This window comes from Diceros bicornis, chromosome 10 (assembly GCF_020826845.1).
Source record: "Diceros bicornis minor isolate mBicDic1 chromosome 10, mDicBic1.mat.cur, whole genome shotgun sequence".
NCBI lineage: Eukaryota > Metazoa > Chordata > Mammalia > Perissodactyla > Rhinocerotidae > Diceros > Diceros bicornis.
The window spans coordinates 84,878,823-84,895,993 of NC_080749.1; the positions used below are offsets into that span (position 1 = coordinate 84,878,823).

The 17,171-nt window shown below is 48.8% G+C and overlaps 1 protein-coding gene across 2 annotated transcripts; it reads right to left on the reverse strand.

Annotated features, from left to right (window-relative positions):
• Positions 1-10,883: 10,883 nt before the first annotated feature.
• On the reverse strand, positions 10,884-12,778 carry LOC131410563 (gamma-crystallin C-like). Of its 2 annotated transcripts, none has more exons than XM_058548660.1 (3): positions 12,671-12,778; positions 12,330-12,572; positions 10,884-11,156 (listed from the first exon to the last, which is right to left on the reverse strand). In XM_058548660.1, the coding sequence occupies exons 1-3, from the start codon at positions 12,677-12,679 to the stop codon at positions 10,884-10,886; spliced, it is 525 nt and encodes a 174-aa protein (XP_058404643.1). In that variant the 5' UTR covers positions 12,680-12,778. The 2 variants fall into 2 exon arrangements, with proteins under 2 accessions (XP_058404643.1, XP_058404642.1); XM_058548659.1 differs by having other exon boundaries at positions 10,884-11,159; positions 12,671-12,679.
• Positions 12,779-17,171: the final 4,393 nt, after the last annotated feature.

Below are 17,171 nucleotides of genomic sequence, written 5' to 3' on the forward strand. Positions count from 1 at the left end.
CCTCAGGTGGTTCAGCTGGCCTAATCAACAATAAAACTTCAAAAGGCTCGTTGTCCCCCGTCACTGGGTCTCTCTGTGGCTTTCCCTGAAGGGGTTGTCTGCCCAGCCCTGCGCCCTCCCTGCCGTGTGTTGACTCTGCACCGTCCCAGGAGGGCGCCTGCAGTGGACAGCTGCTCTGCTGGGCCTGGTGGTCAGCTCCATTAAGAGAAGTTGGGAACGCCCTTCTTGAGCCTGGATCCAAACCTTGTTTTCCAATCAAGCTGGATCATTATTAAAATATTAGGTATATTTGGATATCTAGAATAAATCAGTAAAATAGCATATATAAGTTGATAAATTTTAAATCAGAAGAAATTATTTGAAAATTTGTAATTAATTCAGAACCTTCAGGATTGTGGCCCAGACATCAGCATTTGTAAAAGTTCCGTGGTGACTCTGATGGACAGGCAGACTTGGGAATCAGTGATCTAAATGGCCTGGATGAGGGGGTACTGGTGCTCTTTAGCCCAGGGCTTCTCAAATTTATGTGCACATAGAATCATTGGGGGATCTTGTTAAAATGAACATTCTGAATCAGCAGGCCTGGGTGAGGCCTGAGACTCTGCATTTCTAGCAAGCTCCCAGGGCCTCCCATGCTGCTGGTTTCAGACCACATTTTGGGAAGGACGGCTTTCACTCATTGTTTCCCAAGCACTCAACGTCAGAACCATTGTCGGGGGGGCTTGTTAACCACACTGTGCACAGGGAGCTCCCTGCGAGTTCTGATTCGCTGGGTCTGGGACTCTGCATGTTAAAAGGAGCCCAGCTGGTTCTCATGGGCTGCGCTGGGGGGAGGCGCCCGGACTTATCCAGGTAGTGGATTGTGCACCAGGCCTCTGTCCGCTACTTACTAAAGCTTCAAAGCCCTGATCACTCTCAACAATTCTAAAATAGAGTGCATATGCATCGTGGTATTTTTTACTATTCATTACAATTTTCCAAATTTTCTTGATGAATTGGTAGATAGTGCTTTCTAGTATAATGGGCAAAAAATAAAGTGATACAAAACAACAATTTGATTCCACTTCTGTAACTGTGTTGGCATTGTTCCTGCTGACTTCAATGTTTCCAGGCTTATCTGGTCTGAAGAATTAGCTAAAAAGTCATTACCATTTAAAAAAAAAACTTATATTTTTAAAAAAAATTTATTATTTTTTTAAATGAAAGATAAAACTTTTATTGTGAAGCCACTGAACTTTTGGTGTGATTTGTTATAGCAGCTAGGCCTCCCTGACACAAACATTCCTCTCTGCCTCAGTGTTGGTGGAGTTGGGGTTCCCTGGGGCCTTCTGCACCTAACACCCAGGGGGATCCCATTCAACTTGAGACTTCCAACACCACCACCCACTGATGACCCGAAAAGGGAGCTCTCAGCCCACGAATGGCTCCCAAACTGCAGGCTGGTGTAACCAGCCGCCTGGGTAACAGCTCCACTGGGATGTTCATGGACATCTCATGCCTCTGGTCCAAAACGGGACACCTGGTTTTCCTCCCCAGCCCTGTTCCCCTGCAGTTCTCTCTGCCCGGGTTGAAGGAGATTCCATCCTTCTAGGTGCTCAGACCAAACCTCTCTCTCACACCCACACTGAAGCCAGCATGAATTTTCGTTGGCTCTGCCTTCAGAATATGATCAGAATCTGACCACTTCTCACTTCCACAAATGCCACCACCCTGCCCTAAGCCACCATTCTCTCCTCTCTGAATGCGTGCCGCAGCCGGCTAGCTGGTGTCTCTGTGTTCTCCCTCACCTCTGCCTCTTTCTTTCTAAAGTTTCTTTAAATAACCTTAGCAGTTACTAACAACAGAAACAACTCATATCACAAAATAATGTATTCAATATTCCAATTTTGTTTTTAGAGAAAAAAATTGGTCTTTAAAGAAAGCTGAAAGGGTCTGGGCGAGAATAACTAAGCGGAGACGTACTGGCGTAGTCCCATGAAAGGCGCTGAGAGGAGAGGCGCCGAGAGTGGAAAGGTTTTGAGCAGCTTCTGCTGATTCTTGTCAACCGCCTCTTCAGACCCACGGGTCTGCGCGGCCTCTCGAGGAGAGTCCTGGGGCAGGAGGGGTCCCATCGCTCCTGGAGGAAGCAGCGGCGTTCGTGTCTGTACTGATGCCGCTCCTTCTTGGTTTTGCTCACGTGGATGTGAAACGCTCTGCTTGGTCCACTGCTCTCCTTTCTTTATCCCTTCTGCTGTGGAGCTCAGGGTATGCTCCCTCTGATGACGTCCTTTCTGTCTCAGCCAAGGCCTGACCAATGCCATCTCCCTCCCAGACCTGGCCTTAGCCATCGACCACCTCCTCTCACTTCCCTCGTCTGGGCGCCAACACCTCAGCCAGCCTGAGCTTACTCACTGTTCCCCTCGCAGGCCCCGTGTTTTCCCCGCTATGACACAAGAGTAGTCCACCACATTCCTACCACCTCTACCCGCATTCCTCCCAAATCCACAGAATTTAACAAGCATCGAGCACCGGCTGCGGGCCAGGCCCTGTGCAGGGCGTGTACGGCGTCGTACCTCTCCACTCTCGCGGAGAAGGGGGACACTGTGTCACCCCTCCCGATCCTGCTGAGGGTGAGCCCCACGCGGAGCCCCTCGGGGCTCGGCCAGATCCCTGCGCTCAGCCCAGCTCCGCGGGCTGTGCTGCTGAAGCTCGCCCTGAGCCTTCCGAAGCAGAGCCCAGGCTCCGGGCGTCCTGTGTCCCCTCTCCCCACGTCCAACCTCCGCGGGGCGCGTGGGAATGCGGCCCCCAGAGCCTCTGGCTGCAGGCTGGAGAGACCGGAGCCCTGATCGGGCCGCGGGGCCCTCCATGGGGCGCCGAGCTGCCCCCTCTTCCCCCCCGGCTTCCCGCCCCTCCCGGAGCACTGCCCCGGGGCCTCCCCGTCCTGGCTCGCGGCCCGAGCTGCCCACTCCCCGCCCCTCCTGGGGCAGCCCCGGGCCTCCCCGTCCTGGCTCACGAGCTGTGCGGACCGACCTGACAGAGACACGGCGGGGCTTCGCGCCCGAGGGCTCCGACTGCAGTCACGCCATAGGGCTCTGACCCTCGTCACACTGCCCGTCACGGCGGCGGGAGGATGCTGCGTCCGTGTCTCTTCTCAGCATTCCGTGGGAAAAGTCACGAGAGAGTGTGGAGCAGCACCTTTGCTACCTGCTCGTAATCCTGCGCCCGGTACCGGGGACACGCAGCGTCCGCTCTAGACAAGGCGGCGCGCATCGACAGCGTCTCACAGCACAGCCGAGCGCCTCGGCCTTCTCCTCCACGCCCCCACAGGCGTGCAGGGGACCGCACGGGCGCACGCGAGGCCCCACCCCACCGGCGCACGCCAGGCCCCCCCTACGTACAGGAGTCTCCATAGACGCACGCGAGACCCCCCAGAGACGTGCGTGCCCCTAAGGCGCCCCAGGGAAGTCCTGTAAAATTTGGGTGGGAGCTTCTGCTGCCCCTCGGGCCATCCTAGGCGTTGCTGTCTCCCAGCGCAGTGTCTAAAATGGAGGTGCTCAATCTTTTTGGATGTAATTCTGTAGTGCAAGAAACCAGATTTAGAGCTGTGCGCTCAGATTTCATTTGCATGAGAACCACCTGGGAGTGGGGCCTCGGAACCTGCATTTTGACGAGTGTCCCAGGTGATTCTGATGCGGGTGAACCTCAACCCATTATTGATACTTGGAAAAACACTAATTCATAAGGTCCAAATACTCTGCACCAACCAAGGGAATCTATGTGGTAAAGACATTACGCAGCAGTTACGTCTTGCCTGGCACTGTCGTGAGAGAGTTACAAACATTGACTGTCAGTCCACAGCACAAGCTTATGAGATGAAGAGTGTGATGACGCCATCTTCACAAACTAGGAGACCGAGGCAGAGAAATGCTAGGGGACCTGCCCTCACCGACAGCTGGTCAGTGGATTCGGACCCAGGCATCCGGCTCCACGGCTGTGCTCCTAACCGCTCCCCCACCGCCCTTCCCACGGACGCCGGGAAGACGCCCAGGTTATTCCTCGCTTTGTCTCCGCTAAGCCCTTCCAAGGAGCCTGGAAGGAAAGAGGACTACGACTGCAAGAAACACGCGGGAATATTCTACCAGCTTCCAGATGGAGAAAAGGGGAGAGTGAAACTACTTCAGCAGAAATCCACGCTCTCCTCCGGAGCCCCCCCTGGCGTCCACGCCCCCGGTCGTGGCGGTGCCCAGGGCTCCCCTCCGGAGCCCCCCCTGGCGTCCACGCCCCCGGTCGCGGCAGCGCCCGTGGTCCCGGCTCAGCAGGAACTGCCGCACTGGTAGATGATGGGCGTCTCCCAGAGGACCCAGCAGCCCTCCGGCGCGTGGAGGGAGCGGAGCGGTCCTGAAGCGAGGAGCCGTCCTCCGTGAGCTCCGCCTTCTGGCCTCTGTCGTCCTCCGCTGCCAGATCCTGGTCCCATGGGAGCTGGTCCGTGGACTCAGCATCGGCAGGCGAGGAAAAGTCAGAAAACCAAGGCTTTAGCAAACAATCATACACACCCCTGGGAGAATGGGTTTTTCTCCATCGTTTCTATATCAAAGTGACAAATTAAAGAAAGACTGCCAACACCGGGGCTGCTGCTGTACAGTTGGGTAGGTTGTATACTGAAAAACTCGAGAGCACCGTTCACATAGCCCATGACGTGAATGGTGCTCTCTAGAGTTGTCTGGGCGGCAACCGACAGGAACCATACACACTGGCCATTTTAGTACCATTCTTAAGTAACAATTTTTATACATCTGTTTTGCTCTCTCCTTCATAGACTTACAGTGGACTGACGCTCTCCTTGGATGATATACAAATAATTAGACATTAAAATAAAAGGACAGCAGCATTAGAAGAGGCTAGGGAGAGGAAGTCCAATTGCTTTCCCTAAAGTGGGGCACAGCTGGGTGGCGATTCAGGAAGAGAGTCCGGCCCGGGCAGTCCCTAATGTCAGCTTCAAGCTTTACGCCCTGCTGCTGCCCTAAAATCCTGAAGAGCGAGAGCCGGCACAGGTGCGGTTTCGGTTCTCAGCTCTGGCACGTGCTCCTGCAAAACAGTTTTGGGTAATTACTGAAAATGGAAGCTCAAGATCCCGAGGGAGGCCTTTCCAGACCACAGATTACAGAACCTTTAGGAAGATGGAACGGCAGGCTGCTGTCTGGGCAGGTCCCGTCTGTCCCTCCTTGAGCGCTGCCCTTCTTTATCTGCTCCTTCCCGCAGGGGCCACTCGGCGTCTTCCTTCCTCCACCGCCAAATCCTCTTCAGGAAAGGCTCTCGGAAGCATCACTCTGCGGCCTAGTCGACTGCTCCTAAGGCAACCTCATGGTTTGCAAGGGGCTGGCGCCTGTGGTATCCAGTCTGATCTTCACACGTGCAGAACCCTTATAAGCTTTTCTTCCGTTATGAAAACTAGCGCCTAGAGCTTTCAGTCTGTGATTAGAAGAGTCAGGAAGGAAAGTGGAAGCCCAGGTTTTCAGGCTCTGAGTGCCAGCCTGGGTCCAGTAAGGTGTTAAACCCTCTAAGGGGGTTTCCAGCTTCACACAAGTGGCACATTCTCTGCAGGACTCTGTCATAGTCGAAGTAGAGAATCCCTAACTGGAGTTCCAGGCTGCTGGAGATTTCTATGGGAGAGAGTGGGCTTTGCAGGAGCTGTTGGAATCACATTGTTGGTTACCAGTTTTGCCTAATTGAAAAGCAGGACTTGAGAGGCCTTGATGTTCATAATAATAGTTAAGGGGCCTGCCCAGTGGTGCAAGCAGTTAAGTGCGCACGCTCTGCTGTGGTGGCCCGGGGTTCGCCGGTTGGGATCCCGGGCGTGCACCGAGGCACTGCTCATCAAGCCATGCTGTGGTGGCATCCCGTATAAAGTGGAGGAAGATGGGCATGGATGTTAGCCCAGGGCCAGTCTTCCTCAGCAAAAAGAGGAGGATTGGCAGATGTTAGCTCAGGGCCGATCCTCCTCACAAAAAAAATAAAAATAATAGTTAATACTTTGGGGAGTATTAACTCCCCACATGGCCTGCCATGTGCCAGGTGCCCTGCTTTCGGCCTTATCACAACCCTGTGAATGAGCTGCTCTTATTAGCCCCATTTCACAGATGAGGAAAGAGAGAAACAGCCCAAGGAACTATCCCAAGGCCACCTGGTAGTAAGGAGCTAATCCTTTGCTTATTCGTCACCTGTGGCATAGACACTGAACTAATAACAAACACTACTTCCTCCCAGTGGAGGTGAGTTAATTTTAGCAAAATAAAATTTCCAGTTAAAAGCTTTGTGTTAATAAAGGAAAAGAGAACATGGTCAGAGCCAGACACAGAAGGCTACGATCCTCTAGTAGGAATACTACACCTGGGGCCAGGATGGCACTCAGGGCTCGGCAGGACCGAGGACCAGGCTCACGTGGGGGCGGGCGCCAGGAGTGGAAGGAGAGCTGGTGGTCGCGGTGGTCACTGGCCGCACCAGGTACTGGAGGCCCTGGCAGTGGGCGCGCTCATAGAGCATCCAGCGGCCGCTGTCCACGCGGATGGAGTTGCAGCGGCTCAGGTGGGGCTGCAGGTCGGCCTGGTCACTGGTGCACTCGTAGTGGCGGCCCTGGAAGGCCCGGTCCTCGAAGAAGGTGATCTGCAGGAGGGAAGGACCGGCTCAGGGGCTGGCCTGCAGCCCCGGTCCACCAGGCCCCCTTCCCTGGGCCTGGGCAGGGGGCTCCCCTCCCTGGGGCGGGTGAACACGGCTCCCCCCCACCCTCCTGGGCAGGTGGACGTGGCTCCCTTCCCCCCGGGCAGGGTCCCTGAAGCGGGATGACCGCTGCGTTGGCAAGAACCACACAAAGGCCGTGAGGAGGGGTTTCCTCTCTGCTGTCAAAGCCACAGTCCTGTCCCCTCTGGAGTATTCGGGCTGCTATCACTGGCTGATGCCATGGAGACGTTTGAAAAAAAAAGGAATTTGGGACATTGTCTACCAGATAATAGAAGCAGAGCTTCAGCCATGTCATACGTGGTCTGCACTCTTATTTGTATAGGTTGGGGAGAGACAACAAGTGTTTAAGTGAGGGAGCAAAAAAGGCAGAGTCTTAATAAGGTAAATATAAACTCAATCTGTAAGGACTGTCATATTGTTTACATGCCACAACGTTGAATATAATTATTAAGAAAGAAATGACCTTAACGTTGAAAATCCAAATTAGTCCTTCAAGAGAACTTCCTCATAAAAAGGTGTAAGGAATGTTTTACTAAGGGAGTTCACAGAATTTCAAACTTTCAATATGGTAAAAAAAACAGCAAACACAGTATTTGGTCTGAATTTGTTGCAGCGGTGCCTAGAAGTTTATCTTGGCTAATTGTGATTCAAAAGGGAGAATAGTTTTAAGATGCTTAATCTCACAAAAAAGAACTGAAAGGGAAGTTTCTAAATTTAAGGAAATAAGAAAAAGCAATACTTTTAAAACACAAAGACAGGTTACCTCTTAGGTTATTATAAATAAAAGGATATTTCTAAGAAATCCATTTCTGGTGGGATCTAGATACACTTTTGTTCTGCAGGGAACAAGAGTACACAGAGCTTTTGACTCAGAGAAAATTAATTGCACGCACAGAGCTGGAATGGTGTAGAGAGAGGAGGAATAAATGTCCAGACTCTGGGACTCGAGGAAGACTTCAGAGCGTGTTCATCGGCCTGGAAGCGCACAGTGTGATGGACCGGAAGGAGCACTGGAGAGGAAGATGACCTGCAACATCAGCCCCTCTCACGTTCAGAGAATCGCCACAGCCCTGTGTTGACTCATGGAAATACTTTGTCCTGAGTTTGGGTCATAAATCTTGTAAGTCAATGTTTATGGGTTGAACACCAACCATGTACAGTATGCTGCTTTCAGTTCCTGTGACCCACTGTGTGGAGGATGTGTTTGCTGAGTTACTTATGTTTACATAGTGAGAATAAGCAACCGTGATCTAAAGAATGAAAATCATCATTTTATTTATTTTTTTTGGTGAGGAAGATTGGCCCTGGGCTAACATCTGTGCCCATCTTCCTCTATTTGGTGTGTGGGACTTCTCCACAGTATAGCTTCCCGAGTGGTCCCTTGGTCCACGCCCGGGTTTCAAACCTGCAAACCCTCAGCCACCAAAGCGAAGTGTGGGAACTTAACCACTACACCACGGGGCCAGAATTAAAAATTTAAAGAATAAAAAATAAATTAAAAAATCATCATTTTGCTCAGAGTTGTTTCTGTGGGGAGAGATGGATGAAAACAGTAAACTCTGAGAAGGCGCTGGGACAGAGTCCCAGCAAACACCTGGAGGAACACAGTGGGAGTGTCTGAACGGGCCACCTCACGACGCACAGTTACACCTGAAATTTAGGATCCATCGGGAGGACCCAAACAAGGGAACTTTGGGCTTGGTTCTCTCAGTATCTAGGAAGAGAGAAGGCTTTATTTCAGCCTGGGGGAAGAAACAGGGAAAAAAACCCCACACTTCTCGTAGAGCTGAAAAGTGAATTGCTTGGGCCAAAATGTGGCTTGGTTTCAATGCTCTGCAGAAAATTGTGGGAGTGACAAATGTGTGTAAGGCCTAATTGTACTCAGTGTGCTAGGTGAACCTAAGTTAGGACCTGAGAATCTTTACACGGGGCGCAGCGGAGTGTGACCCCAGCTGTGTGGAATGCCTGATGGGGGCAGTCCTTGGAGGGAGAACAAGTCAGGATCAGCCACCTGTTGTCCTGAGTTCTAGTCCAGAAAGTGACCCTTTGTCGCTCCCTAATTATTCAGCTGGTTTCAAACAAAAGAGAAGGAAAAAGAGACTAACTCAGATGAGGATTTTGCTGCATGCAGTGTATTGTGTAGCTGGTGTAAATGTCAGTCTGCAAAATGAAGTATGTAAGAAATATCACTATTTTCTATAACTCAAAATATTTTAGGAATCTAAGACTTATTCCACTGGGATGAGAGAAAACTTAACTTTAGTCATTGCCCAAAATTATGGCATGTGTAGATAAAGGTATATGTACAATGAAATTCTTTGCGGCCTTGTCTGTGAAAGCAACATTGGGAAAGCCCAGTCACCAGTGGATAAATGGGGAAGGAAGGCAGGGACCTCCAAGCAACGGAGCACAGCACAGCCACTGGACAGAATAAGGTACTGACCTAGATGTATGTCCATATCAGATCACACAGTAAAAGCAAGTTGTATTTGACAATATATGCTAATCAAACCATCATGCTGCACATCTTAAACGTGTACAGTGATATATGTCAATTATTTCCCGAAAAAACCCAAACAGATAAAATGAGACCTCTAGGAAAGAGCGTCTCAAAACTCTCAAACCTTAATAATAGCAATAGAGGGGAATACATGTATATCCTCTAAACTTAGAAACAGGGTTGTAAAGGTTTCCACTGAAGTTCTGAAATGTCTTTAGAGCCTTCATGCTTTATGTCAAGAATTTATATGTTTTTGGCATTCTAATTCATGACCTACTCAAGTTAGTTTTAATAGAAAACACGATTTAGAAAAATGGGCTCCTCCTGTGTATTCCTAAGCCTTCTGGTGGGGTAAGTGGACCAACCATGAGAGTAACTTTACCTTGGTTTAATTGCATGAAGGTAACATCACTAAGACAGAATAGCCTTTTGTTTTAACTTCATCCCATGGAACGATCCCCTGGGGCCTGAAGGTGTTCTACAACCAAAACGCTGATGTAGTGCGGCAAACTTGACAGATTTATTGAACTGCAGGAGGTGTTACCGACTCTGTGTACCATAACAGGCCTAATAAGATTCTCTAAAATTTCATTTCCTATTAAACTTTAAACCCATTCCATAGACTGAAAAAAAACACAAGTTGCAGACTAAAATGTACAGCATGATTCCATTTTTTTAAAGAAAAATAGCCTATGTTTCATGGGACATCTAGATAAATGAGGGAAAACTTCAGGAAGGCACCTTCCTGGTATCAACAAGGGTTAGCAATGAAGAGTGGGGTCAGAAGGACCCCCTACTTCTTTCTTTACAGAATTTATAAAGTAGTAAGAACATTTTCAAGTTAAAAATAAATTAATTCTCTATTGATGAAAAGATTTTCATTTTTATTTTTTTTAATATGCAGGGCTTTGCTTGTGAGCAAGCAGATTCTAGTTCAGTCAAAGGGCTCTGGGAATTATGAATTGCTTCAACGTGCCTTTAAATCCAAGCCTGTTTTTCTGCACTTAAAGGCCTTTTTATGCTTGTGGTACACAATATCATGCAACTCTATTTAAAATATTAGCGTGTGTCTCTCACTAATTTATTTTCATTAGCTGTGCGGTTTCTGCCCTTCATGCAGTGTTCAGCCCAGGGGCTGTACTGGTTAGGCGCCTTTAGAACAGGAGAGGGTCTCTAACTTAGTCCCAGGGTAGGCAATGGCCAATGGCAGCCCTGGCATGAATTATACAGCACTGTGCTTGAAAGTGAACAGAACCATTATTCCTTGTTTTGTCTAATCAGGCTTTTTGCCAAGTGGGCTTCCCTTTACCGCTCATCTGTGACCCCTTGGTCTCCAATTACCTCTGGGGTCAGAAGAAAACTCCTGAATGTTGTTCCTTGAGGCCCTCAGCTGAATGCCCCCTTCTCACCAGTGACCCTCTCTGCTTGCTCTGGATGTGACCTGCCTTTCTGTCTCAGACAGGCCGCCTCCTCCCTCCACCACACTTCTGGGCACTCATTCTACCCTGAAGCTCTTCTGGGACGGATCCACCCCACTTGTTGGCTGGGACCACTTACAGGGGAATTAATTGGCACACATGGAAGAAACACAGAAGCCAGCAATTGCCAGCAATGCAGACTAAATACTTTATTAGGCTCCAAATTGAGAAAATGGTAGTGCGAACCTGTTTCAGTATAGATCCACCACCCTCCGCAAAGAGCCTGCCTTGGCGTCCACGGCCCCCCAGTCGTGGTAGTGCCTGTACTCCCCGGGCCTCAGCAGGTACTGCCGGCCCCGGTAATTGGGCATCTCGTAGAGGACCCAGCAGCCCTCCAGCACGTGGAGCGAGCGGACCTCACTCAGGCGGAAGCGGTCCTGGATGCTGGAGCAGTCCTCGCTCAGCTCCATCACGGGGCCCTTGTGGTCTTCTCTCTCGTACAGGCGCAGCCTGTGGGAGCGGGTCTGCTGGGTCCACAGAGAGAAGGAAGAAGCAACCCGACAACAGGTGAACTTGGTGAGCGGGTCCCGCGACTGTCAGCATACAAACTGAGACTGGGATTGCTGTGAATGCACGGATCTGTCTCCCACTAGCATTTTACAGATATTTGCACACTCAGTTTCTATTTCCTATCTAGGAGATGGAATTTTTAAGAGGTTCAAAGTCTGGGTTAGAATCCACTAAGAACTTGAAAATCTTGGGGCCGGCCCGGTGGTGCAAGCGGTTAAGTGCGCGCGCTGAGCTGCGGCAGCCCAGGGTTTGCCGGTTCAGATCCCAGGCGCACATCGATGCACCTCTTGTTAAGCCATGCTGTGGCAGTGTCCCATATAAAGTGGAGGAAGATGGGCATGGATGTTAGCCCAGGGCCAGTCTTCCTCAGCAAAAAAGAGGAGGATTGGCATCGGATGTTAGCTCAGGGCTGGTCTTCCTCACACACACACACACAAACCCAAAAATCTTGATTCCTGATGCCCTGTGTTAACTCAAACCTATATTTGGGGGAAGATGTAAAGTATTTTGACTAGTATTTTTTTAATATGAGTATTATCTCCCAAGTTTATATACATATAAATTTATCACTTAAGTAGGATTTTAAAAATCACATACTTCAGTGAAAATTTGGTTTAAATAGTCACTTGGAACCAGAATTCTACTGACTTTCCAAATTACGGAAAATTACCTTTTCTAAAGTTGGATACTGCCTTTGAATAGCCTATATTAACAACAGAGTTTTCCATTTTTTACTATCTACTGTGGAACCTATCTAATTCATTCATTATCAATTCTTTTACTATGAGTAAAGATGAATTGGACAGAAATACTGCCTTCTCATGCCCAACGAGCTTCCTCTTTTGCAAGTTTCATTTCACATTCTACTAAGATATTACATTTGTTAAGGACAACTTTTGTTTGATCTAATGTACCGAAAATTAAAAATACAGGTGACTCTTCCCAGAGGTGAATTTTTCCTTACATTCTCTTCTGTTTTTGTGCATGTATCTATCTGGGATAAGGCAGGAATCCAAAGCCCACTTAAACCTGTGGTGTTTTTAAGGGAAAATCTCCCTCACCCCAACCCTTATCAACAGCGCCATGAGGACACTCAGGTGGTATGATTGCCATCAAGTCACACTCACCTGAGGGATGAGACAGCAGGAGCCCACGGAGTCGCCTTGGCCCATCCAGTGCAGGTAGTCGGGGTAGTCGCCGCGCCGCACCAGGTACTGGAGGCCCTGGTAGTGGGCACGCTCGTAGAGCATCCAGCAGCCGCTGTCCACGCGGATGGAGTTGCAGCGGCTCAGGTGGGGCTGCAGGTTGGGCTGGTCGCTGGTGCACTCATAGCGGCGACCCTGGAAGGCCCGGTCCTCGAAGAAGGTGATCTGCAGGGAGAACGAGGTGACAGGCAGATGTCAGGTGGGAGGGCCCCCCACACACAGCAGACACTCAGTGGACACAGTGTGGCCCCTCGTCGGCTCACCTTCCCCATGGTTGTTGACAGCGATGACCAGCGTCCAGTGTGTGGGGACAAGAGTGACAGCTGCTCTATGTAGCAGGGCGGCTGCTGCGTTGGCAATAACTGCACAAAAGGGGCCCCGGGTGAGTAAGGGGATTTTATAGATCCCTTTTACGTGCTGCATTCAATGGAAATTCCTGTAGATTTGCCCTCCCTCTCTGGTACTTTCTAATGCTGTTCTGTGCGTGTCCTCGATGATTCCCGAGACTTGCTTTCATTTGGATTGTTAGTGTTTTCTAAATTTATCAGCAATTCAGTCCTATTTTGACCTGAAACTCATGTCTCTACACATATGGTTCAATCATGCCCCATGTATTTTCTGGGAAAAACCTGTGTCTTCAGAGAAGTGCCCAGACTTCCATAGAGGCCTGGTGAAGCACAATGGTGACAGAGACCACTCTAACTGAACACTTTTTTCTTTACACAGTTTGCCATTCCAGTGCAAGACACAAGTCTGCATTCTGGTTTTGCTAGTTTTGACTGTGCTGACCCGATGCTTGAAGACATAGCTATAACTTCCCTCTGGTGGGTGTTCTGGAAATCAGCTCTGGTAGCCAACTTCTGATAAGAGCCAGGGGAAAGGTTTCTCTGGTCAATGGGTCTGAGACAGAGAAGTATACTACTTTATAGATTGCTTCTCTTCTCCAGGGCTGCGAGAGGCAGTAAAGCCTCAGGGACTCAGAATGTCCACGTAGGAGCTGCATGAACTTGGCGAGCCATGTGACCTCTCAGACCATGAATTATTTCATCACACTTATCTCACGGGACATAGACTGGTCGAATGAGAACGGAAGGAAGGAAGAGCCGCCTCCGACGTTTGGAAGCTGGCCTGGCTCAGAGCGAGGCAGTGGTACTTCCCTGTTAGACATCAACAATCACACAAAACACCAACCTCAGGCGAGGTGACCTTGAGACCACTATGAAACAAGGCCAAATAAGGCCACTTCGTGGTTCTTCTGAGCACAGGCAGAAACAGCGTGCCACCCACAAACACCAAACACCCCCTCAGCCAAAAAGATTAACTGAAACTTCCTTATCAATCACAGCTCTATCCTTGTCCTAAGCCCCGCCCAGAGTGGATTTATGGAGACATCCAATCATAAAATTACCCCTGCTTCCTGACAACATTCCATCTAGAGCAAAGCCCTGCTTTTCTAGACCCTTCCCCAAATCACCCAACCAAAGTACAAATCCTGTATCTTTCAAACACCCTCTCACTGAGGCACTCCACGCCTCCCCATGTTGTGCTCTCCCCGCCCTAACAAGTACTGAACCCACCTTGTTTCGCAACCAGTGTTCCTAGTGGTCTTTGGCTAAAGGACATTGACATGAATAACTGGGATTTTGTGTATAATGTGTTTGGCATCCACTTGACACAAATGAGCACTGAATAAATGTTTGATATTAGTAATAGTTCAACGTTATTAAGGATGACTTCAGCCTTTTCATCTTTCTCAAAGATATTCAATCCTTTCAAAAATGCCTGAAAAATTTCTCTGCTAGGAAGCCATTTGGTGATAAAAGGAAAAAAATGTAGATTTGGAAGGGACTTTAGAAATCATCTAGAATTTTCAAACTCTGGTATGCATAAGAACCACCTGTGCTTACTAAAAATGCAAACTACCAGGTCCTGCCTCTCTGGAGATTCTGCATCATTAGATCTGGAAAAGATTCCAGGAATCTGTATTTTTATTTTTATTTTTTATTTTTTGGTGAGATAGATTGGCCCTGAGCTAACATCTGTTGCCTATCTTCCTCTATTTTGTATGTGGGACGCTGTCACAGCATGGCTTGATGAACAGTGAGTAGGTCCGCACCCAGGATCTGAACCCACGAACCCCAGGCTGTCAAAGAGGAATGTGCGAACGTAACCACTACACCACTGGGCCAGCCCCCAGGAATCTGTATTTTTAACCAGCACCAGATTGTTCTTGGACCAAACAGGGTAGTAAAAAACAGTATTCCAGCTTATTCATTCATTTTTTTGGTAAGGGAAAGATGTGTTTTAGCCATCCCTAGGTAGTGTTTTTTAGCACAGATACTTTCTCCTTAAACATGTAGGCAGAAACGCTGTCTGCTTTGTTCTATAAAGTTTCATATGTGCATAACAAGAGAACAAAGCAGAAGTCCCAGCCCTTAAGTGACAGTGCTGGTGACACGGGAAAGAGATAAAGCTGTCCTAAAACGCCCCCACCCCTACAACTGCAGCGGCCTTACCTGGACTCTCATCAGATCTCAGCTGAACTTCCAACAGTCTCCTGACTCAGTCCAGTCTTGCCTTCCTCCAAACATGATGGCATCTGGAGATGTGGCCTTTGGGAGGTAACCGGGTCATGAAGGTCCAGTCCTCGTGATGGGATCAGTGCTTTTAAAATCAGACTCTCGAGAGCTTCCTCTCTGTCTCTGCCAGGTGAGGATAGAACGAGAAGACGTCCACAAACCAGGGAGCAGGCTCTCACCAGACACGGGATTTATCGACATCCAGATCTGGAACTTCCCAGCGTCCAGAACTGAGAAATAAATGTTTATTGTTTAAGCCATCCAGTACATGGTGATTTTATCATAGCACACTGAACTAAGATGGCCGCCCATCTGCTGGAAACACTTCCTGACTCCCACTGCCTCCGAGCACCGACTCCTTAGCGTTGCACACCAATCTGACATCTTGTGTGTCCCCAGATGTGCTGCCAGAGCACACCGAACGACTTGCAGTTCCCCAGATGCACAATGTTATTTTCACACTTCTCTTGTTTTTGAGTGTATTGATCCTTTTCGCCAAGACACTACTTCTACATTTTTCATCCAGAGAAATATTACCCTTTCTTCAAGGTTCAGCTCAAGTGTCAATTCCTCTGTAAAGATTTTCTGGAATCGTTCTTAGTCCTCCAGGCTGATTTTAATACTGTTCCTCAAGCATCTTGTTCATACCATTGTAACGGTAACGATTGCTTATCTAATTATTTTGTTTAGACATCAGTTCCTTGAAATAAATGAGGAAAGCCCCTATTCCATCTTTATTTTTGTATTCTCACTAACTGACGAAATGGACTGGCACTTTAAGGTTGCTCAGTAAATGCCTGGGGGTATGAATGTTATTCCTTAGTCTGAAATTCATTGCTGTGATAATCCATGGGGCCTATTTCAAACGCTCAACACACACAGGCATACACAGTCACATCAGAGTTCAGCATTTGCAACTTTCAGTGTGTGGGATGACACGAGATCCCTGCCTTTGATCTAATGGGCCTTCATCATAGGGAGACGAGTAAGCAAAAGAGAGCAAACAAGAACACTGTGTTGTCCCCTAAACCCTCTGCTCCTTGGTAATTCTGTCTGAGATGCCAATGAATGTCACAACAGCAGCTGCGAGGTCCAGAGTTTTGCTTGTCTGAGGTCCAGCCAGCAGTTGACCTTACCACCCATCTTCCTGCTTCCTAGTAATTAATGCGGCATTTGTATCATATCTGTGCTTGGTTGATTGAGAAGAAGTCATTTGACTGGAGGCCATGTAGACCAAACTACCCCAACTAAGGAGACTGGGGAAAGGACCAAGAATCTCCATCATAGCGCAAGCCTCTGGCCTCTTTCTCCGTGTGTCTTTGATGACTGTTCCATAATTGACAGGAAGACAGGAAGCAGTCATTGACCCACCTTTGCTTAACTCCTATGGCATTCCTTTTGGAACAAATTGACTTTTGTGTTAAAGCAATACATTTCTTCCTGTTTAAGCAACAGGTGTTGTGATTGTCACTTTTACTTTAACAAACCAACAAAGAAGAAAATTTGATCTCAAAGTCTGGAGGGGAGAGAATAAGACGCACACTAACATTAGGACCTAGCCCCATGGCAGCAGATCAGGAAGACTGCAGAGGGAACCCACCATGAGGAGACCCCTTTGAGGGAACAGCTCAGTACAGCAGCTCTTGGCCCTCCTTCATGGAATAGCTGCTACCTCAGTTTCCTTGCTTGGTGGGCCTTTTATATGGTTAGATAGGCCGGAAGACATCGTAGATTCAAAGGGAGGAAGGGGGAAAAGGAAGAAGAAGATGTTAACTCTGGGCTTAGCATTACGAGTCAGGATACGCAGGAAATACTGGAGTGTGTCAGCTTGTAGGATTACCTTGAAGCGTTGGTTCACCTTAAGGGGGAAATGGTTAGTGGAATCCCGTAGAGTGTCCCTTCTCCTGTTCCACTCTTGAGGCTGCTTCCACCCCAGACTCTTTCTGGTCTTGGAGGTCCAGGGTTTACTTTAGGGGGAGGAGGAGAGAAGGAGGAAGGGGGTGAATTAGGGGTTAGCTCCCCGGCCACTCCCCACTGTGGACTTTTTCTTTATGTTAAGAGTAGAGGGAAGGTCCCATTCTCTTTGTCTCAGGGATGGAAGCAACCGATTTGCAAGAAGAAAAACTTGGTCAATGAGATCCAAGGTCTCTAATTGTATGCACCTTCAGTTCAGGTGTTTCAGGCA

What these genes read in the sequence shown, in the direction of transcription:
- LOC131410563 (XM_058548659.1), bottom strand. An exon ending in CCTGCTGTCTCATCCCTCAG is followed by an intron (nt 11,160 to 12,329) that starts GTGAGTGTGACT and finishes CTGTGGACCCAG; the next exon opens with CAGACCCGCTCCCACAGGCT.